Source organism: Emys orbicularis, chromosome 1 (assembly GCF_028017835.1).
Source record: "Emys orbicularis isolate rEmyOrb1 chromosome 1, rEmyOrb1.hap1, whole genome shotgun sequence".
Taxonomy (NCBI): Eukaryota; Metazoa; Chordata; order Testudines; family Emydidae; genus Emys; species Emys orbicularis.
In genome coordinates this window covers 102,037,635-102,062,744 of record NC_088683.1, presented here as the reverse complement: position 1 = coordinate 102,062,744, position 25,110 = coordinate 102,037,635, and the positions used below count along the sequence as shown (strand labels likewise).

Below are 25,110 nucleotides of genomic sequence, written 5' to 3'. Positions count from 1 at the left end.
GCCTGGGCTAGATTTAAATGGGTGACTTATAGGTGATGAGAGGTACATTTCATTACCAGTCCCGAGGTTTCCAGTTCTAGCCCGTCCACCCACACTTCCCCCTGCGCCAAGCCATATAACTAGGGTTGCAGATTTGTCACGGCGTTTATCAAGACTCACAGGAAATTTTAGTCAAACCCATAGGTTTAGTGACTGCTCTGGGATGGATTGATTTTTTTAATTAAAAAATGACTTGACAAAGGAGGGGGCACTGACTACTTACAGCAACAGCCTCTGACCCGGCACCCAGACCATAAGGCCTCAGGAGGAGAGCAGGGCCCTAAACAGTGAGCCCACCCCGCACTTGCCACAGGCAGCTTGTGTGTACTCCAAGGCAGGACCACCAGCTCCTCAGTGCAGGTGCCGTGACCTAGCGCATGGGGCCGAAGCACCACTCCCTCAGGTTGGGCCCTGCTGGCCCTCTGCCACAATTTGGGGAGGGGTGGGTGACTGGGTCACATTTGAGTAAGTGGTGCTGTGACTCCAGATGCCAGGTTGTAACACCCAAAGCAGTCCTGCTTTGCCACCCCCCAGCTCTACCGGTGTACCTCACCGCCAGCCCTATTCAGCATCTGCATGCTGCAGCCCATGACCCTCATGGGCTTAGCCCTATGGGACACAGGAGCCAACACTGTGGGGCACGTGAGAAGCAGACTCACCCCCTAGAGCCTTCCCTCTGCACCAAGAAGGTGACTCACCTAGAGCCTCACTGCAGGAAGTCACGGACAAACAGAAATGGTACCCATAACCTTTTCTGCACCATGATGAACCTGCAGTCCTACTTATAGCCGAGACAGATTTAACTTAACCTGTTGCTTTGGCCTTTTTTTTTTTTGGCCAGCTGACCCCTTGTTATGTAATGTTAAAAAATCAGCCCTAGTTTGTTTTTCTTGGCTCAAGCGTTCCAGTCATAAGACTGGTTTATGTCTTTTATAAAAGAAAAAGAACGAAAGGGCCTTGGCAGCTGTTGCAGAAATCTGAAACATATTAGACAAAGTAAAGGTTCAGGAAAATGTGCCTGCCTTGTAACAGTAACTCTCTTTATAAGGCAGTTTATAGCTAAGCAACAAAGCTGCAAGGAGGAGACATAAAGCCTGTTTCATAAGCCATCACAAAGCCTCACATGTTGCCAAAGTCAGCCTTAGCAGGGCTTTTTCCCTGGAGTGGAATTTTTGCACTTCACATAAGAGGGTGTGAAGTGCTGGGGTTATGTATTTGCTTAAGCTTTGCTTTGAAAAATGTCTGAATTTTGTGCGCATGAAAGGAAATGACTGATAACATTGGCTAGAGCGAGACAGTGCAGCCACACCCCTCCCTTTGGCAATCACCTCAGTCCTCACCAGCAGCACTCTGTGCTGTGCCAGTCCTGCTTTGCCACCCCCCAACTCTACCTGTGTACCTCACTGCCAGCGCTATTCAGCATCTGCATGCTGCAGCCCACGACCCTCATTCTCCTCCCCAGTAGCATCTCCTGCTATTCTAGTCCTTCACTGCACTCTCCGTCTTCAGGCACACAGACAGATTTCAGGTATTAAGTGCCTGATCTTGGAATCATAGAGTAAGTGAACAATAACTTCCCCACCAGACATGGTAAGGGCAGTTAACTTCTGCTGTTTCTACCAACTACTGATAGCAAGGTCACCACAGCACTCTTTGTCCCATATCTGATATGGAGAGGGTCAGATGGTACTCGCCAACATCCCCAACAGCGATTCAAAAATATTGCCAGAGGGAGAGGGGAAACAAATATGGCTCGGCAGTTTCATGACAGCCTTCAAGTGCTTGGGACTCCCTTGGTTTAGCAACAAGGGAGTCTGAGGAGTCCCTCAATTTGGCAACAGCAGTGTCTGTCCTGCTGTCAGAGGGGGAAGGCATTCCAATCTGGGAATAATGTAGCTGACACTAGTTCAAGACAAGCAGAGGTTTCCATGAGTCTGGTCCACTGTCAGAGAGAGGAGAGAACTCCCTGTGTCTGGAATAACACAGGTTCTACCACACTGTCAGCAAAGGGCTCCTCATGACAGTGTCCTCTGTGACAGTGATATGTGATTCTGACTGGGATTTAGGGCAGTCATCTTGAAGTAGACTCTAGCAGGCTCCCTGATATTAGTCATAAGTTTGCCTGCAGACATGGGAAATGCAAACCTAGACAAGGTGAGAGAGTTGAGTGGGAAAAGATCCCCACTCAATTCTCGCACCTTGTCTGGCTTTGCGTTTCCCGCATTTGACTCTATTGTGAAAAGTCACCCAGCTGTACTCCAAAGCCTTTCAATTTGGGAAACCAAACTGTAGGAGGTTTTCCTGTTCTGTTTGCATTAGATTGTGCTGCTATATGGGGGCGGGGGGGCTTTACAGCAGATATCGCACTAATCCACGTGTATCTATGTCAAGACTGCAAGAGGACAATTGTCTTTGCAGAAGTTGATCCAAAATATTTTGTTAGGAAACCATGTCCCCAAGAAAAGCCTGTGAGGTTTTATTTTCAACAAGTGATTGCATGTGTTGGCCAGTGTGGGTCTATTGGCACAGTGTGCTGTACTGTGGGGGTGATACATTGTGTCACATATTTTAACCTGACCTTGGACAGGAAGGAACCCGTAGCAATCAAACTATTCAGCTTAACTGGAACATCCTGCAGACATAACTTTCAATAAACAATCTGAGCATCTTCTTTTAAACCCCACTGTCTGTCTGCTGCACTTAGGGTGCTCAGTATTCAGCTGATGCTGTGGGGGAGCAGAAGCTGATGTAGTACATCTTTCCTGCTCTCACCCCAGTGAAGTCCTACTGTACTCCTGCTGGAAAGAAAAGCTAAGTAGGCATCTGACTTTGCACAGCTGCCTGTAAACAGCATTGATGATAAAACTACCATGTCAGTGTTTGCTAGCCACCTTTAAGCCCTCCTGCACTTGCAAATGAAAAACAAACAAACTCCATTTACTTCAGCAGCATGTGCTGAATTGTCTGGCTAACCAGGCTGAGAGTGGCATTGAGCACGTTAAGTAATAATCTATTTTTGTATTTCTTTTTTGGTCCCCTGAATTCATTTGGGCCAGCTCCCACACTTCTGTGATGCCCCACAATTCATCATGTGATATTACAACTAGACTCCCAAGGGACCTGGATGGAGAGCATAGGGCCAGCCCATAGATGCAGGACAGTGGAAGGTTTTTTAGCACAGAGGTTTGTAGTTTTGAAAATCTTGTAATTATTTTATTCCCTGTTGGGATCTAAAATACTTCAAACATCTTTCAAAACTGCATGCCAAAAATCTTCACTGAGCTGATGGGACTTGGCTCTATGCACCAGTGTAACTTCTTGGTACTGTAAGCTGTGATATCACAATGCATTCTAGGAACTATCCAGAACGACTTCAGGGACCTGAAAAGGAAATATAGATCAGATTTTAGTACTCTGCATGTTTGCTCAATCCCATTGTAGGCTGGCTAAGCAGGAGCATTGACCTAAAGTGTTGCCTAAAGAAAATGGCTTGTTTCTTTAGCTTGCAGCTCACCTTTAATGTGAGGTGAAGGGGTGAAATAGTGGTAGTCACAAGAAGAAAGAGTTGGTGTCTAATTTGCCCTCAGTTAAAGTTCACAGGGGAAAATAATCCTGTCACAGGACATCACAGTACTAAATTCATCATGAAATAAGAGGAACCAGATGATTTGCATATGCTTTTCTGTGGTAGAGTTCCACCTAATCCCCAAGAATGGGGTTTGTTAATGGGAATGCTGACACAACCGGAACTTGTGCAGCAGTAGCAGGCACTGCCATGCAATGCTCGTTAATACTTTGCTCCCTGTCATTAGATTTCCTAAAATACACAGCTGTGGTGACAGGATGACTCTGAGGGTAGCAGTTAAGAGAGAGGCTGGCTTATGGCTGACTTTCTTCTACTAATCTAATCGCACTTGCAGGGTATTTTATGTAGCCAGAAACAATGTTTGGGATTTATTTATTATTAGGGAAAGAGTCCTCTGTCGAAAACTCCCCTTTCCCATATTTTCTCACAGGTTTACACTCCCTTCCCAAAGTCTCCATGTCACAGTGACTGTCCTTCATTTGAAGGGGATTGGATGGGACTCTCTCTAGAGCCCATCAGTACAGCTCCTAGAATCAGCTGGAGGAGTCACTGCAATGTGAGGTGAAGTACTTCTCCTGGGACTGAGCATGCTGCCTTTTGCAGCACTTCCAGTCCCTGTTGATTTATTGAACAAGAGAACGCACTCGGGAATTGAACCTGAGCCTCATCTGGTAGTGCAGTATCACTCGTTACCTGTTAAACACCTATGATGTGCTTGATGTTATCCAAAAGGATACAGTCCCTGTTGTTATAGTTTATACCATCTAAGGTGTGGCCCCCATTACTGTAGTATCTGAGCGCCTCACAGTCTTTAATTTATTTTCATAGCACCCCTGTAAGGTAGAGATGTTATCCCCATTTTACAGATGAGGAAGTGAGGCACAGGGAGACCAAGTGACTTGTGCAAAGTCACAGAAAGTCTGTGGAGGAGCATGCAATTAAACCCAGCTCTCCCAAGTCCTAGGTTAGTGCTGTAACCACTGGACCATCTACAGACATACAGCATAAATCAGGAAATCTAAGTATATCCCCTGGAGACCAACAAAATTGCAAGGATAACAACACATGGATGAGGCAAAGCATGCAAGGATCAACTATTTAATGTGAGGCTTATGCTCAGTTAAGTATACGCTTGCATATTCCAAGCACGATGCTTGCACTTCTACTGGTATGGAACGATTAACTTTAAAAAATCCTTTCCTCACATAGTTGCCAGGCATAATTAGAAGTAAGACTGGAGAATACAAGCTCTTTGGAATGAATTTTGCTTTATATAATATTGCTGTTACACAGTAAAGTACTGCTAGATCACTGCAGTGATAGGTGCAATATAAATATGGAGAGATAAGACAAATAGAAAAGTCACTGGATGACGCAGGAGATGGTTTTATCTCAGAGCATAGCAAGACTTTTTAAAACGTGTTTTTAAATGGGAGTGTGGCAGCAGTGTTCGGGCCTGGGCCAAAGTCTGTTGAAGTCAATGGGCTCTGGTTTAGGCCCTTAATGAAGGAAAGGTGGCATTTGGTGAGTTTTAAGAAAGAACTTAGTTAAGGAGATATGTGAATGAAAAATGAATGTAGACATGGACACTTGGATAATAGGGAGTTCCAGTAACAGGGTGCAGCACGGGAGAAGGTGTGCAGGACACTTCCCAGTTGACACAATGACAAGAATTCATAGCTTTTGGGGTTTGTTTTGCTTAGATATTTCCAGTTATAAAAGGGGGAGAGAAACTTCAAGCTAGCAAAACTACTTGTGGGGGGAGGCTTGCAAATCACATTACCTACAGTATGCCAGAGTCCAGCTAGTAGCATCTGTTCCTCACTTTCAAGAGTACTACAGTTCACTGCCCAGAATCACAGCCTGCTGATACCATTAAGGGATCCAAAGCAAATTCCAGCGGCATGCTGAAAAACTGTCCTCCTTAGAGTCTAACACGTCTTTATTTATTCCTTCAGATGTACAGGGGCTTTGACAAGATGCCACAAGTTCAATATATCTACACAGAAGCCTCAGAGAGTCTTTGTGGGGTCAAGCTAGAGGTCAATAAGTACCAGTATCTGATTACAGGTAAGGGACTACTGGGGTTTCTCATGATCAGGACCTCTTTTGTCTGTATCTGTACTTGCCAAACACTCACACGGAATGGGGGCAGGTAGGTCAGCTCTATAAGCAGGTTCTTAAAGACAGTGCATGTCTGCTTCCCTGTGCTGAAATATCACATAAAACGTAGAATGCAGGGACAATCAGTCAGTAGCATTCCAGTCTCCGGGGATTGTCTCTCCCTCAGTAACACATTCCTCTACTTTTCCCCCCTCCCCTTAAATCTCTCTAGTTTACAAACCACATAGCCAGTGTTGAGCATTTTTTGTGACAATAAGTGGTTATTAATGCATAACTGAGCTGGTGTGCCCACTGCAGTACAGGCCAGTGAGATTAGAAACAGCAAGGCACCGCTCTGCTGAGCTAGAAATAGAAAAGCCTGTTTGGACCAAGTGAGTTGTTAAGATGAGGATGCAAGGAGAATTGGGACAGAGCACATGCCAAGTCCTGTTTCTCTCAAGGTGCCAGCGCACTTACACCTTGCCCTGTTGCAGAGGGGAATGTGATGGTTGTGCTGGGGATTCTGACATGCTGCTGGGGATTATGACAGCTGGTACAAAGCTTCCAACTTGTGGAAGTGCCATAGTCTCACTCACTAACCCCACAGCTAATAGAAGAAAATAAACTGATTGCTGAACTGTGACTAAAAGCATACACGTGGGATTAAGAACATTAGCAGGCTCAGGAAACTGACTGACTGAACTGAGAACAACTAATTTGTGTCCCTTTCTGTGTTTTCCAGGCCGTGTGTATGAAGGAAAGGTTTATACTGGCCTGTGTAATTTGTATGAGAAATGGGACCGACTGACTCTATCCCAGCGCAAAGGACTAAATCATCGTTACCACCTCGGTTGTGGCTGCAAGGTATGTATTGCCTCCAGTCAGATGTAATTAAAAGCCTAATCCTAGAACTGTGTTCATTGCAGCTGATAGTTCACCTGCATTATTGCTATCAGGGAAGGAATCAAAGCGCTAGAGGTTTTTTTTTTACAGAAGGCAAAACAAGACAAATTTTGCCTCCTCACTGGTTTCACAACATAATGAACAAGTTAAAGTTTTCTGCCTGTGTCTTTTCTATGAACTTTTGGGTATAATTTGGCGGGGGGGGGGGAGAGAATCTCTGAAAATTTCACAAACATTATTTTGCAGATCAGTGAAATTGTGTGCAGAGCTGCTGGGAAAATGTGTTAAAATGTTTTCAGGGGAAAAAAAGCTTGAGTGGTTAAAAGTTCAGAATTTATCCCTAAGCCTTTGCACTCAGCTCCTATCCTGCAAATACTTAGGCACATGCTTGATTCTAAGCCAGAGGCTCCCAACCTGGAACACAGCAATAAGGTTATCAGGGGAGCACAAAGATCTGATGGAGCCACTCTGAAAGGCTGGAGTTAAGAGGGGGTTCTGTCCAGCGGGGGAAGTGGACAGGACACTGTGCAGGTGGTCTCGACTGCCAGGACCAGGCTCCCTGCCTGCCTTGCTCCTTCACCACTGCAGCAGTCACAACCCAGCAGTTATGCTCCTCTGCTGGGGATATTAGCAGAGACTCTGCGAGTGGGGAACGAAAGGCTATACCCCGGGAGTACTGACCCACCTGCCAGAGAGAGCCCCTTCCTGACCCCAGCCCTTCAGCACAGCTCCAGGGCACACAGCCCCATCCACTTGCCTGGCCAGACACAGCCTGCGCAAGGAAACCGCAGACAGGGCCGCACTCAAGGGCTGGAGTCAGCAAGGGACCCTGTCCAGCCATCTTTCCACTCCGGTCCTGACCCTGGCACTTCAGTGCTGCCCTGCACAGGCAGGGAGCGAGATGGGCAGGGAGCTGGGTCCCGGCAGCCAAAACTACCTGACTGCTGCAGGGAGCGGAAGGTTTCCTCAACTGCCACATGGCTAGTGCCCCTCACCCCGGCCCCCGTGGGTACAGGATACTCCTTCCCCATAAGCCTGCTAAAAAGAGGGGTGTGGGTATGGGACATGAATCTCTGAAGTGGGGCTCAGCAAACAAAAGTTTGGGAACCTGTGGATTACAAGTCCTGGTGGGGGACGGGTAGTGACAAATCACAGGAATGGTAAGGTGGGCGTGACTGGAAACATTTGCGCACCATTGCTCTAAGCACACGAACAGTGCCATTGACATTAATGGCACTGCTTGTGGGGGCACATTAAGAACACGTTTAGGTGTTTGCAAGATCGGGGCTTAATTTTTTAGTTAGCACGTTAGTGCTTAAAAAATTTCAAAAACACCAGTTTCTGATTTAAAACCAAAGTCCTATAAAATGTGCCTTCCATTTACCCCTATTGCACTTGCTGATTATAATTGCAGATTAAGCCCTGCTACTACCTGCCCTGCTTCGTGACCTCCAAGAACGAGTGTCTTTGGACAGACATGCTCTCCAATATCGGTCATTCAGGGTCCCAAGCAAAGCACTATGCCTGCATCCGACAGAAGGAAGGATACTGCAGCTGGTACAGAGGATGGGCGCCTCCTGATAAAACTATCATCAATGCCACAGATCCCTGAGCACAGTCCCTTCCCCATTTCCTTTCCTCCCTCCCTTGTGGCTGAGCTTCTCTTGGACAATAACTCCTACCAGATCATGATGATGACAATGAAATTAGTGCCTGTTTTTCTTGCAAATTTTAGCACTTCGAACACTTAAAAAAAAGAAAGTCTATGCTGTCATACTGAATTTGTTTTTAATCACCTTTTTCGATTCTGAGATCACCCATTTCAGTCAGATTATATTTGTCTGGGAACGTTCGTTTGCACACCGGAAAAAAAATTATGGAGCCCTTGCTCTCTCTATGTATCATTATCTATAGCAATATAATCTATATTTTTTTAGGAAAACAAAAATATAAAAACTATCCCAGTTGGGCACTATATCCTTCTTCCTTGCCCTGGCTTCCCCAAACCCTCTTCGCGCACACACTGCACAAATTATGCAGAATGAAGCTATCTGAAGGGGAAACTGGTTTAATTAACTAGATCAGTAAATAAAGCAAAAAAACCCAAACAAACCCCTATTCAAATGGGGAATTGGAAGTGTGATTGGCTCCAGAAGTGGGAGAACTCAGTTGGTGTTAAGACACTGCATTGTCTGCTCATTCAGTCACAGTGTGAAGGATAGAGCACACTGGAAGTTCTGGGGTTCCATAGAACACGAAGAGAGGTTTATTATTATAGTGAGGTTTTTGAAATAAAACCTGCATCCTGGGAGGTAATTCACCTAAGTAAGTACAATGCAGCAGGTGACATGCTGAGTTTCTCTCTTTTAAACAGAGTTGCTCTTGAAATTTTTGCAGTTTAGCTCCCACAGAAAAATTCCATTGTGAACATCTTAAACCAAACAAATAAAAATTATCAACACTAAAAATAAATCAGTCAATCCCACGGCGAGGGGGAAAGGGGAGACTCACTAGGGTTTATTGCTATAAGAAATCTATTGCCAAAATAGTGTTTAGCTGAAGTAAGATGTATATACACGTAATGACATAAGCTATTTTTGACAGGACGTGGAATTATTTGGTGTTATAAACAATGAATGCTTTGATTGTGTTTTAAAACAGAAATCTTGACATTCCGAGTCAGTGATTTATTTTTGGTAAAAGATATTGAAACTCCAGTGTACCTGCAGTAGAGGTTAGAATCACTGTTTCGTGCCCCACCCTGCCCCCAACCACCATGACTTACCTCCTACAGCTACACTGGCTGCAATTGTATATGTAGTGAAAGCAAAAACTGGTGGAGGGAGGCAAGGAAAAGCAACATCCTGACAGGCACTTCCTAGAACTTTACATTTCAGCTGTCCAATGGATTCCAAGTGGGTCAAGTGATCTGTTTCCCCCAAGCTGTTGTTAACGTAGCTGTGGGCACATTCTTATTCCACGTCCTGAGGTGACATGGGGGAAAGGGATGGTCCTGGCTTCACTGTCGACTGGAGGATTTTTTCGTTCTGTTTTGTTTTTATTAAGAAAACTATAATATAAATTTTCTTATTAAATAAAAATATTTTAAGGTTTAATGTTGATGAGGGGTTGCTGACAAAATGGGTGACTGTATATTTTACTGAGTGTATGGGGGGAGGAGGGCAACACTTAACAACATTATTTGTTTTTGTTTTTTATTATTATAATTATTTATCTTACATAGACATGTATCTTCAGTTCATTCCACTTAGAGCTGCTGTCAGCAAGAAAAGGCATTGCAGTCATGCTAGACAGGGACAATATAGCATTCTCTATGCAGTGATCTTTTCAATTTGTTTGGGGCTTCTTCGCCATTATGTGAGAGGGAAGAGTGTATTCGAGTGTTGGGATTGATGCATCAATCATTTGGGGGCTTCTTTGACTTCAGTGGAGCTATGCTGATTTACACCAGTTGAGGATCTGACCCATTTAATAGAAGCCCCTTACAGCAGAATGCATGTGATTGGCTTAAATGGCATTTTCATAGAATCGTTTGATTAGAAGGGACCTTGGATGGAATAGTCAACAATGCCTAAGTGGTTTAGGAGCACACAGCTCACTGAAAGTCAATGGGACTTGTGCCTAGGCACACTTAAAAATGCCACCCCTTGTCGCTATCCCTAAATTATGGACCTGATCATCAAAAGGGGAGATTAGGTTGCTTTTTAGGGTCAGGTGCTACATCACCCTGCTTCCCTTTTGAGCTGGGCATCATCAAGTTGGGCCGTGAGCACAGGGGACCAATTTCTGCTCTGTTCCATCTGTGCAACCGCAGTGCAGTCACAGGTGTCACAGAAAGCAGAACTTACCCCTGCATCTCTAGCAATGATAATGCCACCAGTGCACTTCACAACTTGTGGAGTGACCATCACTAGAGCTAACCAAGGCCTGACCCAACTACCATTTGATCAAAGGTGCTTTAGCCATCATTAAATCATTGAGCACAGCCATTTCTCCGAGCTTTGGAAGGCGAGATGAAGCTTGTCATGCAATGAGTTGTCAGACATTGATTTGGATTTCTATTAAACTGTGGCTCTGTATTTTACCTGCTCACTGACTGTATAATTTAAAATCATATAAATAGCTGAAACATTACAGTATTGCAATCACATTATTGTGAAAAATCTTTATTTTGTTGCTACAAAGATGTGTGTTCCTAAGTAGGCTGTAATGTATCTATGCGCTTTGTAAACAAACGAAAACCCCAACCCTGCTACCAGCAGTGTTATTTTCCTAACCAGATTTCCATTTTATATTGCAGAGGGTAAAAATATGTTTGACATGCAGACAGCTAGACTGGTAAAGGTGGGGGCTTGGAAAGCAACCCTCTCCCTTGCCAAATAAAGATGCAGTCATAGAGGCTTTTTAAAATGTGGAACCAAATAGAGGGAAAGAGTGAGGGGGAAGAAACCAGCACAAAATACATTTCTTTTGGGAGGCTTCCAGGTTTTTTTAAATGAATACTATCAGGGACAGATATTTTGTGGACTAAGCTTGCCTTGGAATCAATGGGTGTCTTTCCATGGACTTAAATGGGCTTTGGGGTCAGGCGCCTAAATTTCTGCCTCTCTATCTACTCTTCCCTTCCCTCACTGAAGATCACTCCAGCCTGCCAAGGCACAACACCCTCCTGGATTACAACAGGCCCTGCAGGATGTAGGCACTCTGTCTGGAGGAGAGGAGTGAAGCTCCCATCAGGGTGTTGTTTTCCCAGATTAGCGGGGGTTGCCATTGCCATTGCACAAATATCTTGCTGCTTCCCCTTTCTTGCTAAGGTTGAAATGTGGCCTCTAAGATCCGCACCAGCCATGCTCTGTGCTGAAAGGGACGCTGTCAATGGGACTACTTACATCAGTGTCTGCACGATCAGGGCCTTAGTTTTTAAACAAACACACTTTTGCTAGGTTTTAAATAAATCAATATTATTAAAACTACATTTTTACAAACCTAATTCACTTTTCTAGACTATTTTTGCAGTTTCCTTATTTCCGTTTTGTTTTGTTGCCTCTTCTCCGAGCTTGGACAACAGATCTGTCAGTTTCACTTTCAAATCCAATTTCAATTTCCAGTTCTCATCACAAGCACAGTACTGGAATGTTCGGACTGCCAACTCTGCCTGGGGGCTCTTTGCTTCTTGAAAAATGGTTTCCTTTTAAAATTTGGAGTGGGGTGTTTTTCCCCCCTTTTTCTTTAGGGAAAAGGGTGGAGGGGGGTTATCTGTATGTGGAATTTCCTGTGCAGAGTCCCACTGAAGTTAATAGGGCTCTGTGCAGACAGAGCAGTCCATCAACACTGTGTAAACTGCAGGATCAGGGCCTAATTTTGGTGTGCCAAACATGACCCTCATCTACACTTTGAGCTGGGGTGTAATTCCCCACTCGAGTAGACAAACCCACTCTAGCTCTGATCGGCAGCACCAGTGGAGGGACAGGTTAGTCACTCCTAGTACGTGTCTAGTGTCTCAGAGGGATGCTACTTGGCAGATAGAGTGTAGCCGGAGTGACAGGAAGGGCTGTTATTAGCACATTAGTACTTGCAACCCCAGGTCAAAGTGTAGACATACCCTTAATATGTCTGACTCATCAACGTGGATCTTCCACACTCACCAGTGGGGCAAAATGCTACCTCAGGGTGCCCATGAACACACCACTTTCTAGGAGCTCTAAAGTGAAGGCAAAAGGAAGAAAGGAATTCCCATTGTTTCACAGGACTTTCCAGGTATATTTCTTCAACATTTTTCAAAATATTTTAAGTCTATGAATCCTTTGTATTTTGGGAGGGAGGGACAAAATTCAAAGGATGGTGCAAACCTTTTTTTTTTTTTTTTTTAATACATATATAAAAATGTAGGTCAAAGTTTTCTGTCCACCAAATCTTGACAAAATCCTTAAAAAAAAACAAAACAAACAAAAAAACAAAACAAAAACAAAAAAACAAAACCCACCACTAAGCCTATGTCGCTGCTTTTGTTGTAGTGGCTTTATCAGTATCTCAGTCACTCCCTTTTCTTCACTGAGCCCCTCTGCTGTTCCTGGTAGTCAGAGAAATTTGGGGAAAAGAAACGAAGCCTGGGAGAAAATTTTCTCCCGAAGAAATATATTTGTTGCTAAATTCTGTAACACTGTTTTACGGTTTTCCTCCATGTTATTTATAAGTTTTATACTCAATGAATGTATATTGTCTTTAAGGTAATACTGCATAATGTTCAATTTTTATAGTGTCTTTCTTCTAAGCAGTAAAGTGGTTTTATTTCTATCACAGACATTCTGTCTCTGCCTTGCTTATGTTAGTCAGTCTCGGTTACTTTAACCACATACAACTGGTACCATATACTTTAACATACACAAATGTTGCTTTTTCATTGGATCTTATGTGAAAATTAAGCCTCTGTCAATTGTTCTACTCCTGAGGACTCCCTCAACAATCCCTCTCTCTTTTTAAAGCAAACACTCTCCTGAGGTTCTGTTGTTGGGGTCACCAGTCCCAAGATGCAAGAAAATCCCCTTTGGAGCCTGAGTGTTCCACTTTTTAGATGGCCAGATGGGATCACTACAGAGCAGTGCAGCCACTATGGCTGAACGTGTAACAACCACTGACTGCTCCTGAGGAGAAATATTTACACTGGTTGTGTGTGCAGCACAGGGTGCTGTTGCTATTACAACAGGCTGCTCCACAGAGGCTAGTTTGAAGCACATTTTATCCAGTATACCAGTGTTTTCATGGACTTACTGCCCATAATGAGAGAAGGTGGAGGTTACTCAATCAAATCCTTTCCATTGTGAAAATCTCAACCCTTGTAATCTCTCTTTAACATGAGTAGTTAGGGGTAGTCGAAAAATTCTCCAAAGCAGCTTTCTTTTTGACAGAAAGTCAGGTGTTCAACTACATTAATATTTTCACAGAGGAGTGCCAATTTTCCCTCATAATTTTGAGTTTTTATTAGAAATATTTGGTTTTCCTGCAAAAAGTAGAAATTTTCCATTGAAAATGTTGACAAAATTTTTGGGGGGGAGGGAGGGGGTCAAAAGTTTCCATCCCTTACACACACACACACACACACACACACACCATTTTCTGACCTGCTTTATGACTAGTCCTCATCCATACCCCTTTCCAAATAGGAGCCTATTAGCATTGGGAAAAGTTTGGATATGCAAAGATGCGTTTTCTGATCTGACAGCTGTACTAGTGAGGGAAAGTTACTTTAAGAAGAGATTTAATTCAAGTATCTTCATAAACACTTCCATAGTGCCTGCCATACAAGGGTCACAAAATGCTTTACAAACACCAACAAACTTAGTTCCACAATACCTCCGTGAGGTGGGAAGGCATTATTATTCCCATTTTACATATGAGCAAGCTGAAGCAGGTCAGTTAAGTGACTTGCCAAGGTCACAGCAGATGTGTGTGGCAGAGATTGGGAAAAGCACCCAACATTGCTTCCAACATTGCATCTTAAGTGCCTATACACAAATGCAAGAAGCCTGGGAAACAAGCAGGGAGAACTGGAAGTCCTGGCACAGTCAGGGAACTATGATGCGATTGGAATAACAGAGACTTGGTGGGATAACTCACATGACTGGAGTACTATCATGGATGGATATAAACTGTTCAGGAAGGACATGCAGGGCAGAAAAGGTGGGGGAGTTGCGTTGTATGTAAGAGAGGAGTACGACTGCTCAGAGCTCTGGTATGAAACTGCAGAAAAACCTGAGTGTCTCTGGATAAAGTTGAGAAGTGTGAGCAACAAGGGTGATGTCGTGGTCGGAGTCTGCTATAGACCACCAGACCAGGGGGATGAGGTGGACGAGGCTTTCTTCTGGCAACTAGCAGAAGTTGCTAGATCGCAGGCCCTGGTTCTCATGGGAGACTTTAATCACCCTGATATCAGCTGGGAGAGCAATACAGCGGTGCACAGACAATCCAGGAAGTTTTTGGAAAGTGTAGGGGACAATTTCCTGGTGCAAGTGCTGGAGGAACCAACTAGGGGCAGAGCTTTTCTTGACCTGCTGCTCACAAACAGGGAAGAATTAGTAGGGGAAGCAAAAGTGGATGGGAACCTGGGAGGCAGTGACCATGAGATGGTCGAGTTCAGGATCCTGACACAAGGAAGAAAGGAAAGCAGCAGAATACGGACCCTGGACTTCAGAAAAAGCAGACTTTGACTCCCTCAGGGAACAGATGGGCAGGATCCCCTGGGAGAATAACATGAAGGGCAAAGGGGTCCAGGAGAGCTGGCTATATTTTAAAGAATCCTTATTGCGGTTGCAAGAACAAACCATCCCGATGTGTAGAAAGAATAGTAAATATGGCAGGCGACCAGCTTGGCTAAACAGTGAAATCCTTGCTGATCTTAAACGCAAAAAAGAAGCTTACAAGAAGTGGAAGATTGGACAAATGACCAGGGAGGAGTATAAAAATATTGCTCAGGCATGCAGGAGTGAAATCAGGAAGGCCAGATCACACTTGGAGTTGCAGCTAGCAAGAGATGTTAAGAGTAACAAGAAGGGTTTCTTCAGGTATGTTAGCAACAAGAAGAAAGTCAAGGAAAGTGTGGGCCCCTTACTGAATGAGGGAGGCAACCTAGTGACCGAGGATGTGGAAAAAGCTAATGTACTCAATGATTTTTTTGCCTCTGTCTTCACAAACAAGGTCAGCTCCCAGACTGCTGCACTGGGCAGCACAATATGGGGAGAAGGTGACCAGCCCTCTGTGGAGAAAGAAGTGGTTCGGGACTATTTAGAAAAACTGGACATGCACAAGTCCATGGGGCCGAATGCGCTGCATCCGAGGGTGCTAAAGGAGTTGGCGGATGAGATTGCAGAGCCATTAGCCATTATTTTTGAAAACTCATGGCGATCGGGGGAGGTCCCGGATGACTGGAAAAAGGCTAATGTAGTGCCCATCTTTAAAAAAGGGAAGGAGGAGGATCCGGGGAACTACAGGCCAGTCAGCCTCACCTCAGTCCCTGGAAAAACCATGGAGCAGGTCCTCAAGGAATCAATTATGAAACACTTAGAGGAGAGGAAAGTGATCAGGAACAGTCAGCATGGATTCACCAAGGGGAAGTCGTGCCTGACTAACCTAATTGCCTTCTATGATGAGATAACTGGCTCTGTGGATGAGGGGAAAGCAGTGGATGTGTTATTCCTTGACTTTAGCAAAGCTTTTGATACGGTCTCCCACAGTATTCTTGCCGCCAAGTTAAAGAAGTATGGGCTGGATGAATGGACTGTAAGGTGGATAGAAAGCTGGCTAGATCGTCGGGCTCAACGGGTAGTGATCAATGGCTCCATGTCTAGTTGGCAGCCAGTTTCAAGCGGAGTGCCCCAAGGGTCGGTCCTGGGGCCGGTTTTGTTTAATATCTTTATTAATGATCTGGAGGATGGTGTGGACTGCACTCTCAGCAAGTTTGCTGATGACACTAAACTAGGAGGCGTGGTAGATACACTAGAGGGTAGGGATCGGATACAGAGGGACCTAGACAAATTAGAGGATTGGGCCAAAAGAAGCCTGATGAGGTTCAACAAGGACAAGTGCAGAGTCCTGCACTTAGGACGGAAGAATCCCATGCACAGCTACAGACTAGGGACCGAATGGCTAGGTAGCAGTTCTGCAGAAAAGGACCTAGGGGTCACAGTGGACGAGAAGCTGGATATGAGTCAACAGTGTGCTCTTGTTGCCAAGAAGGCTAACGGCATTTTGGGCTGTATAAGTAGGGGCATTGCCAGCAGATCGAGGGACGTGATCGTTCCCCTTTATTCGACATTGGTGAGGCCTCATCTGGAGTACTGTGTCCAGTTTTGGGCCCCACACTACAAGAAGGATGTGGAAAAATTGGAAAGAGTCCAGCGGAGGGCAACAAAAATGATTAGGGGTCTTGAGCGCATGACTTATGAGGAGAGGCTGAGGGAACTGGGATTGTTTAGTCTCCAGAAGAGAAGAATGAGGGGGGATTTGATAGCAGCCTTCAACTACCTGAAGGGGGTTCCAAAGAGGATGGAACTCGGCTGTTCTCAATGGTGGCAGATGACAGAACAAGGAGCAATGGTCTCAAGTTGCAGTGAGGGAGGTCTAGGTTGGATATTAGGAAACACTATTTCACTAGGAGGATGGTGAAGCACTGGAATGCGTTACCTAGGGAGGTGGAGGAGTCTCCTTCCTTGGAGGTTTTTAAGGCCTGGCTTGACAAAGCCCTGGCTGGGATGATTTAGTTGGGAATTGGTCCTGCTTTGAGCAGGGGGTTGGACTAGATGACCTCCTGAGGTCCCTTCCAACCCTGATATTCTATGATTCATCACATACATGCCCCTTTCTAGTCTCTATTTGCACGAATGAGGTTTTGTTTGCCTAAATGTTTGGGGAGTAGCTACTCTTCATAAGGATACCCATATTTGTACATGAACAATTGTGTTTGCGTACAAATGAGATTATTGGCTCTTCATTATTTGCAGTACTGTCAAACAGGTCAGAGACAACGTGCAACCATCCTTCACACCTGGGGCCAATAAGAGGACCCTACATGTGGCTGTGGCCAAAGACAGACAATGTCACATCACTGGTGACAGCCCTCTGGCCAACCTGATAGTGGTCTGTGGGCTCTGCACTTCACTGACAAGGCTGCCGCAAACTGGCTTGGCAAGTTCCGCATCCAATAAGAAGTTATTTGCAATTTGTTATTCTCCTGTTTAAAAGGGTTCCATCGTTCTTTCCAGGAGTCAAAACAGTGCTACAATGATACCCATTGGCTGGAAATTGCTTATCCAAACTATCTCATGAACAACAAATACATTTGGATGAGTCTACAAATGATTTCCAAAACAGAAGGGGAAACAAAATAAAAGCTATATCTGTCAGATAATTTATTTGCAACAAACAGTTTGACCAGCTCTGTTAGAAATACAAATCCTGTTGTGAGAGCAAGGCAAATTCACATCTGTACTGGAGCATCTTGGATGGCAAAGTGTCCTCATAATTTGTTGGTATTATGATTAAATGAAATCAGGACTTACAAATTAAATTGACTTAACAAACAAGGGCAAACTGTAGCCCAGTATAAAGAACACACCATTCTGCTATCTATCTGTCTTAGAAATTTATCTAGCCCCCATGACTGTAGCATCTGAACACCCCACAATCTAACATTTCTCCTATGAAGTAGGGCAGTGCTATTATCAACATGTTACAGATGGGGAATGGAAGGATAGAGGGAATAAGGGCCAGAATTGTAAAGATATTAGGTGCCCACATATACAGATGCTTTGTCGGATTTTCATAAGCAGCTGGAGACTTTTTTGGCATTTTTAAAAAATCTCACTAGGCATCTACCTACATGTTTAGGCACCTAAATACCTTCAAAAAATCTGCTCTCAAAAGGTCACACAATAAGTCTGTGGCAGATCGGGGGCTCAAACCCAGGTCTCCAGAATCCCACAGTGGCACCCTAACAACTGGATGACAGAAGCTCTCTTTAGGCCCTTGCCTAAAGACCAAGGCAAGAGCTAGAAATATTGGACAAGCTGGAAAGTTATATGGTAAGAATGTCTAATCATTTGCAGTTTTTTACTCCAAAGTGAACCTAAAAACCTGCTGATAATGCAAGTGGGTGGCCTCCTTTGGATCACGTGACCTGTTTTCTAGGTCTGCAGCCACCAACCATAAAAACTTTCCTCCGATTATACGGCATGCTAATCAGACACATCATCTATGGGCCCAGCCACCACACAGTCAGACACCATAAAAAAGCCTGACATTTTGAACATTAGAAGAACCAACTGTGGAATAAAGCAACACTGGAGCACAGCTCAATGGACTCAAACACTTTCCAAGACACGCATCACTCTCTCTCTTTGAGTACATATATATACCACCACCCGGCTTTGCTAACAATTATGGAGGCTTCTTTCACTCTGTCAGATGTTTATGAATATGGGACATATCTTAGAATTATAGATATGCATGTTTTCAGTATACCATAGAAATGCAGGGCTGGAAGGGACCCCCAGAAGTCATCAAGTTCAGCCCCCTAAGCTAAAGTAGCACCTAAGTAAACCTACACCATCCCTGGTAGGTGTTTGTCCAACATTTTAAAAAAAATCTCTAATGGTGGGGATTCCACAACCTCCTTTGGAAGCCTATTTCAGAACTTAACTATCCTTATCATTTCGAAGTTTTTCCTAATATCTAACCTACATCTCCTTGCTGCAGATTAAGCCCATTAAATATTGATCTACATACTTAAAGGGAAGATATCAATCAACATCCATAACACATAATTTTCTTACTGCGATTGATAATTTGCATTTAACAAAAGCATATAAAAAAATCCCAAAATAGAAGTTTGATAACTGCCGTTATTGGATGTCCATTCATTTAAAAGATTATCTACAGTACCTAACCCTTATATCACCACTAATCCTACCAATGAAGATTAAGGAAGAACCCAACTGGTTGGACTAGGGAAGTTGGTAGCATTGATCTTATTAACAAAATTAAAACAGACAAAAAATGGTGGAGGGCCCTATCTGAATACTATTCCACTTGTCTTATGCATTTACAGCCCTGATCTACTTAGCTGGAGTAGGCCTTCCAGCCTTATGACCTCTCAGTTGCAGGGCTGTGTATTGGCCTATAAGAGGGATTTAAGTCAGGAGATATTGTATTAGGAGTGTCATATGAGTAATTGAGGGAGGACACCAATTTTCATCTCAAAAAGCAGGGCTGCCCTTAAATTGTCTGTGTGTGAATCCCACCAGCCTTGCATCTGAATTCAAAATGAACACAGCTATACAAACTAAAAGGCAGGCGATAATTCAGACATGGGGTCAGGGCTCATAGACAGAAAAGACCATTGAGATTTTTGAGGGAGGCAGAAGGAGTCATAGGTTCATGGATGCATGTTGACCGGCGAGTTTCTCAAAGGGCGAGGCTAAGAGTAGTCATGCCTCTGCCTAGGGTCACTTGTAAGGGAAAAACAAAAGAAATACAGCTGAGTTGTTTAAACACTCCCACTTCTGCTCCTTCCCCAGGTTCAAAAGGAGACAGCTGCCCAGCACTCTTAGGAAGTTGCTGCCTTTAAGGAGCCCATGGAATGCTTAATTATTGTGCAGGTCTAAGGTACAGTATGTACTAGTTCACAGATAGGATGAATAAACACCAAGAGCAATTATGCTACAGCAAATTACACAAACCAAATAGAATAAAAGCTAATCTTCAAAAACTCAAAACCACTTCATTTAACAATCCAACAGCTAGTAAGTATATCTAATAGATGGTAACTAATGTCACAGATGAGACAAATCAAGAGCAGCACAGCACTGTCTTATAAGAAACGTCTTCTGCACCCCCACACCTCTGATCTTTCTGCTCTTCTATTCATTAGGAAGAGTGCAAAGACCCCAACTCAGCCACATCCAAACAGACCTTTTCCCTGCCTATGACAACCAGAGTCAGCAATTTATTTCTCACTCTTTCACCATATGTGTCCGTCCAAGAACTGAGGGAAAAGAAAAGAGGCACCCACGGCAGTGTGCTATGCCTGCTATTTTTCTGCTAGGAATTTATTGTCTGTAAAGTCACAGCTATTGTTTCAATTGCCAAGGCTCCCAGAGTGAGACTCCTTCCACTCCCAACCACAGATTCGCTGCATCTTCCCCAACTAGATCATCATCAAAATAAACAAAGGACACTTACCATCTGCTTATGGCTTGGGAAGAATGTTTGCTCCACAAGGGGGAACTTCTCAGGACCCAGCGAGTTGAAGATTTTAATTAGCTGAGAGAACTAGAGAGAGAGAGAATTAATCTGTTTATTAGACAATAAACCAGTGCTTTTAAAAAGTGCTGGTATGAAGGGTGGTGGGGGGCAAGGGAATCACATTATCTTCTCCCACCCACCTTTCTGCAATTGACAATGGTGAAAAATATGGGTATAGCATGCTAAGCTATCACACTCTCTCACTGGGTGCATAACACCCAGGCATCTTGAGAGAAGGGAAGGAGTTAAGTGAAGAGGCTGGAAGTGGACCAGCTTGCATTCAATTACAGATCCACTATAAACAGGCTTAGCTTTCACAGTATAGAAGGGCTGAGAGAAAAGAGAGAGCAGCTCATCTTGACAGTCTGGAGGAAAGGGCTCAACACACACACACACACACTTGGGACAGAAATAAGTAGTACCACTCATGTATAGCAAGAAAACAAAATAAAGCTGTCTCCACCAATCCTTTATTTGGTTGCATGGGGATGTTTCTTAAAAGGTATGAGTAATCAAAAGAGACACTCACTAGAAAGAGAGAGTCTTCTCCAGCAGTGGCTCTCAACCTTTCCAGTCTACTGTACCCATTTCAGGAAGCTGATTTGTCTTAAGTAACCCCAAGTTTCACCCAACTTAAAATCTACTTGCTTACAAAATCGGACATAAAAATACAAAAAAGTGTCACAGGACGCTATTATTGAAAAATGCTCACTTTCTCATTTTTTACCATACAGTTATAAAATAAATCAATTGGAATATAAATATTGTACATTCATTTCAGTGCATAGTATATAGAGCAGTATAAACAAGTCATTGTCTGTATGAAATTTTAGGTTGTACTAACTTTGCTAGTGCTTTTCACATAGCCTCTTGTAAAACTAGGCAAATACCTAGATGAGCTGATGTACCCCCTGGAAGACCTCTGCATACTTCCAGGGGTACACATACCCTGGTTGAAAACCACTGTTCTACACCATCCAATTTGAGTGCTGGGCAAAGAAAGCATGAACCTGATGTCTATCATATAAACATTTCTTGTGACTAAATTCACCTGAGAGGGTCTGTCACCAATCTCACATGCATGCAGCATGATGCACACAGAATGAAATAGAGAAGGGGTTCACCTCTTACTTCCCCATTTATCTTGGAAGTCTGATGAAAGTATTTTGTGCAAGTCTATGAAGTACCTTCATTTGGATCCCCTTCGCAGAATTGCAATCACTGGGCCACCTTAGCAAACACATTTCTGTTTACTAAATTTAATCTTGCACTTCCTGGTGAAGAGAGAGCATTTTGGAAATTAAAGGATGATTCCTGTATGAAAAAATACTGCCAGTTTGTAAAAAACAGTCTGAAGGGCATGTGCCAGACACAGGCCACATACTGAAATGGCAGCTGCCCTTAGATTTGTAGACAAATACAAAGATTTCCGTTTCTAAATTGTGTGGGATAAAATTCAGTGTTTGAGAAAATCCAGAAATCTTCCATTGGTGGCATAATCACATCACTAGTACCACCACCCCCTCGCACACATCAGCAGATAAGAGGAAAAATTTCACGGCTAGAATAATTTTTGTTGGCAACAAGGGCGTTGATCTAGAGGAGAGGACAGATTGCGTCTCTTAACTACTTGGACTACCCCTGCACATCCCAGAGAAACAAAACAAAACACTGTTTTGACTAGCAGAGTGAGAAAACAGAACTTAAAAGTTACACAGAGTGAGATGGAGACACAGAGAAAGATCAACACACCGGCGAGAGAGAGACATGTGTCACAATGGGTGCACACACAGCACATGCAGATCTACAAACACACACATAGATGCTGTATACATGTTACTCTAGGAAAATAACTAAAGCTACTGAATAATTGTCTGGATGACATATGGTGTATTTGCTTGTTAGTTTGCCTTCTTTTTGAAGCATTAGGTATCGGCCACTGCTGTAGTAATGGGTGTGATAAACATATGCTGGAAAAGGACTGAACTATTTTTTGCCCACCCTCACCATTATAAGATGGGGCAGAATTGCAAAAAATTTATATCTTTCATATTGACCTCAGTAGCAAATGTTACATGTGTGATCGGCATGATACTGTACAAGAGACATCAATGGATTAACCCAGTACAGCAACTCTTATCTTCTTGTTTAGATAAGAACATAAGAATGGCCACACTGGGTCAGACCAATGGTGCATCTAGCCCAGTATCCTATCTTCCGACAGTGGCCAATGCCAGGCACTTCAGAGGGAACGAACAGAACAGGTAATCATCAAATGATCTATCCCCTGTCGCCCATTCCCAGCTTCTGGCAAACAGAGGCTAGGGACGCCATTCCTGCCCATCCTGGCTAATAGTCATTGATGGACCTATCCTCCATGAATTTATCTAGTTCTTTTTTGAACCTTGTTATAGTCTTGGCCTTCACAACATCCTCTGGCAAGGAGTTCCACAGGTTGACTGTTGTGTGAAGAAATACCCCTTTTTGTTTTAAACCTGCTGCCTATTAATTTCATTTGGTGACTCCTAGTTCTTGTGTTATGAGAAGGAGTAAACAACACCACTTCCTATTTACTTTCTTCACACCAGATACTTGACACATTGACAAGGATAATATGTCAAGTATCCTCCCTGTATGTGTGTCCTAAATTGGGAGGAATGTTATGGTCAGCAGTTCAGCTAGCTTATTCCTTGCACCTAAGGGCCCACCCTTATTCATGGTCAGTAGTACCTCAGTCCATAAGTAGCCCTATGGATTTCAATGAGACCACATACACTGAGTAGTCCTATGCTCTGTAAGCATGGGTGGCACAATCTGGGCCCTTACTATCCCTACACAATCATGCATGTGCAGTAGTGTGGCATGCCTAAGCTTGCTGGGCTCTTCGATGTCAAAAGTTACTGCAGTAGGAAGAGTTTAAAAAGAAAAGAAAAAGTGCATCTTAAGGCTGAGGGTAAAATCGTCTAACATGGCTAAGCGTATGTCTACACACCACCTAGACACCTGCGGCTGGCTCGTGCTAGCCGATTTGAGCTTGGGCTGCAGGGCTGTTTCATTGCTATGTAAGCTTCTGGGCTCAGGCTAGAGCCTGGGCTCTAGGAGTCTGCAAGGTGGGAGTGGGTTCCAGAGATTGGGCTCCAACCCAATCCCTGAAGCCTACACAGCAGTCAAACAGCCCCACAGCCTGAGCTCTGTGAGCCCGAGTCGGCTGGCATGGGCCAGCTGTGGGTTTTTCTTTGCTGTGTAGACATACCCTGAGTTACCTAGGAGCCTAAATCCCATTGAAAGTCAATTGCACTTAGAGTAAAAAATTCCGAATCACTTAGCGACCTGAGTCTTCAAATCTCCCCCACCCTGTGAAGAGGTGTAAGCTGTCTTACAAAATTGTGGATATTACTGCACGTCATTACCCTGTATGAAATCCTGCAGTGTTTTGTACTGTAGCTTTTATAACCGTTACAATTGGCTAATGCATCTGGACTGGTGTGGTTATAGCAAAACTTTTACATAATTCTGAGATCCTGAAAATTCTTTTTTTTGTTTAGCCTCTGTGAAATAGCCCAAAACAGTTCACCCAAAACACCCAAAACAGTTCAAGTTGTGCATGTTGTCAATGCAAATTAATTTTCCATCCCTCCAAAAAGAAAAATTGTTTTGAAATACTGAAAAATTCACAATTATCATTCAAAAATATGAGCGTACTTTTGAGCCTCAATTCATTCAACAGTTGCGGAGGAATCATTCCAGACTATTGAAGGAAAAACCCCACAAAATTGTGAAAGTTCCTCATGAAATTGGATCACGTTTGAAAATACAAACAAAATGTGAAAAACCTCATTTCTTAACATTACCTAATTTCATTTTTCACACACCCCTACAGTTATGTCTGTCCAGTAAGTTTCCAATAACCTTTGTCAAACAGATTCCTCCTTTCAGGATGCCTATTTTGCAATCAAAATGCAACAAGGGAAAAAATATCTGTCCCCAAGAAAAGCTATTGGTGTCTCTGTCTCCTAGCGATCATAAAATCTTTTGATCTTACTGCCAGAGAAGCTCTCAATAAGCAAAGGCATGACAGAAACACATATCTGAGCCAGCTCCAACCAGATAAAGCCACTAGCTGTGCCAAATGCCAGTTTGAGATCTTAGATTAAGTAAATTGCTTTGTGGATTTAGGGTTTTTTTGTTTGTTTGTGTAACAGGGTGCACTCGCCTCTTCCGAGCAGGGCTGGATTAACGCAGGGGCTTTAGAGGCTGCAGCCCAGGGGGCCCTGCAGGCCCACGGACCAGATACGGCCTGCTACTTCTTTTCATCTGGCCCGCCGGCATGCCCCTGCTGCCCCTAGGCGAGGGGCGTTCAGGGAATCTTTGCGTGCTGCCGCCATCTCCATCCCCAGCTCCGCAGCTTCCATTGGCTGGGAACTGTGGCCAATGGGAGCTGCAGAGACAGCGCCTGCAGGCACGGGCAGTGTGCACCGGCAGAGCGGCCTGGCCCCCTCTGCCTAGGGGCTGGACATGCCAGCCACCTCAGGGAGCAGAGCAGCATGGAGCCAGGGCAGGCAGGAATCCTGCCTTAGCCCTGCAGCGCCACCGACCAGGAGCCGCCTGGGTAAGTGCCTCCCAGCTGGAGCCTGCACCCTAACCCCCTACCCCAGCCCTGAGCC

General features: G+C 44.1%; 2 protein-coding genes across 6 annotated transcripts in view; one reads left to right on the top strand and one right to left on the bottom strand.

The window, feature by feature from the left end:
* TIMP3 (TIMP metallopeptidase inhibitor 3) overlaps window positions 1-9,339 on the top strand; it is a 48,859-nt gene extending 39,520 nt beyond the window's left edge. Inside the window, exons 3-5 of the mRNA XM_065414743.1 lie at window positions 5,584-5,695; window positions 6,471-6,592; window positions 8,046-9,339. Coding sequence (XP_065270815.1) covers window positions 5,584-5,695; window positions 6,471-6,592; window positions 8,046-8,243 — 432 coding nt within the window. The 3' untranslated portion in view covers window positions 8,244-9,339. The remainder of the gene's footprint in view (window positions 1-5,583; window positions 5,696-6,470; window positions 6,593-8,045) is intronic.
* The window catches only part of SYN3 (synapsin III), a 242,317-nt gene that overhangs the window by 151,761 nt on the left and 65,446 nt on the right, over window positions 1-25,110 (bottom strand). For all 5 annotated transcript variants that reach the window (XM_065409146.1, XM_065409137.1, XM_065409172.1 and 2 more), the window contains one exon: window positions 20,384-20,473. In XM_065409146.1, coding sequence (XP_065265218.1) covers window positions 20,384-20,473 — 90 coding nt within the window. The remainder of the gene's footprint in view (window positions 1-20,383; window positions 20,474-25,110) is intronic.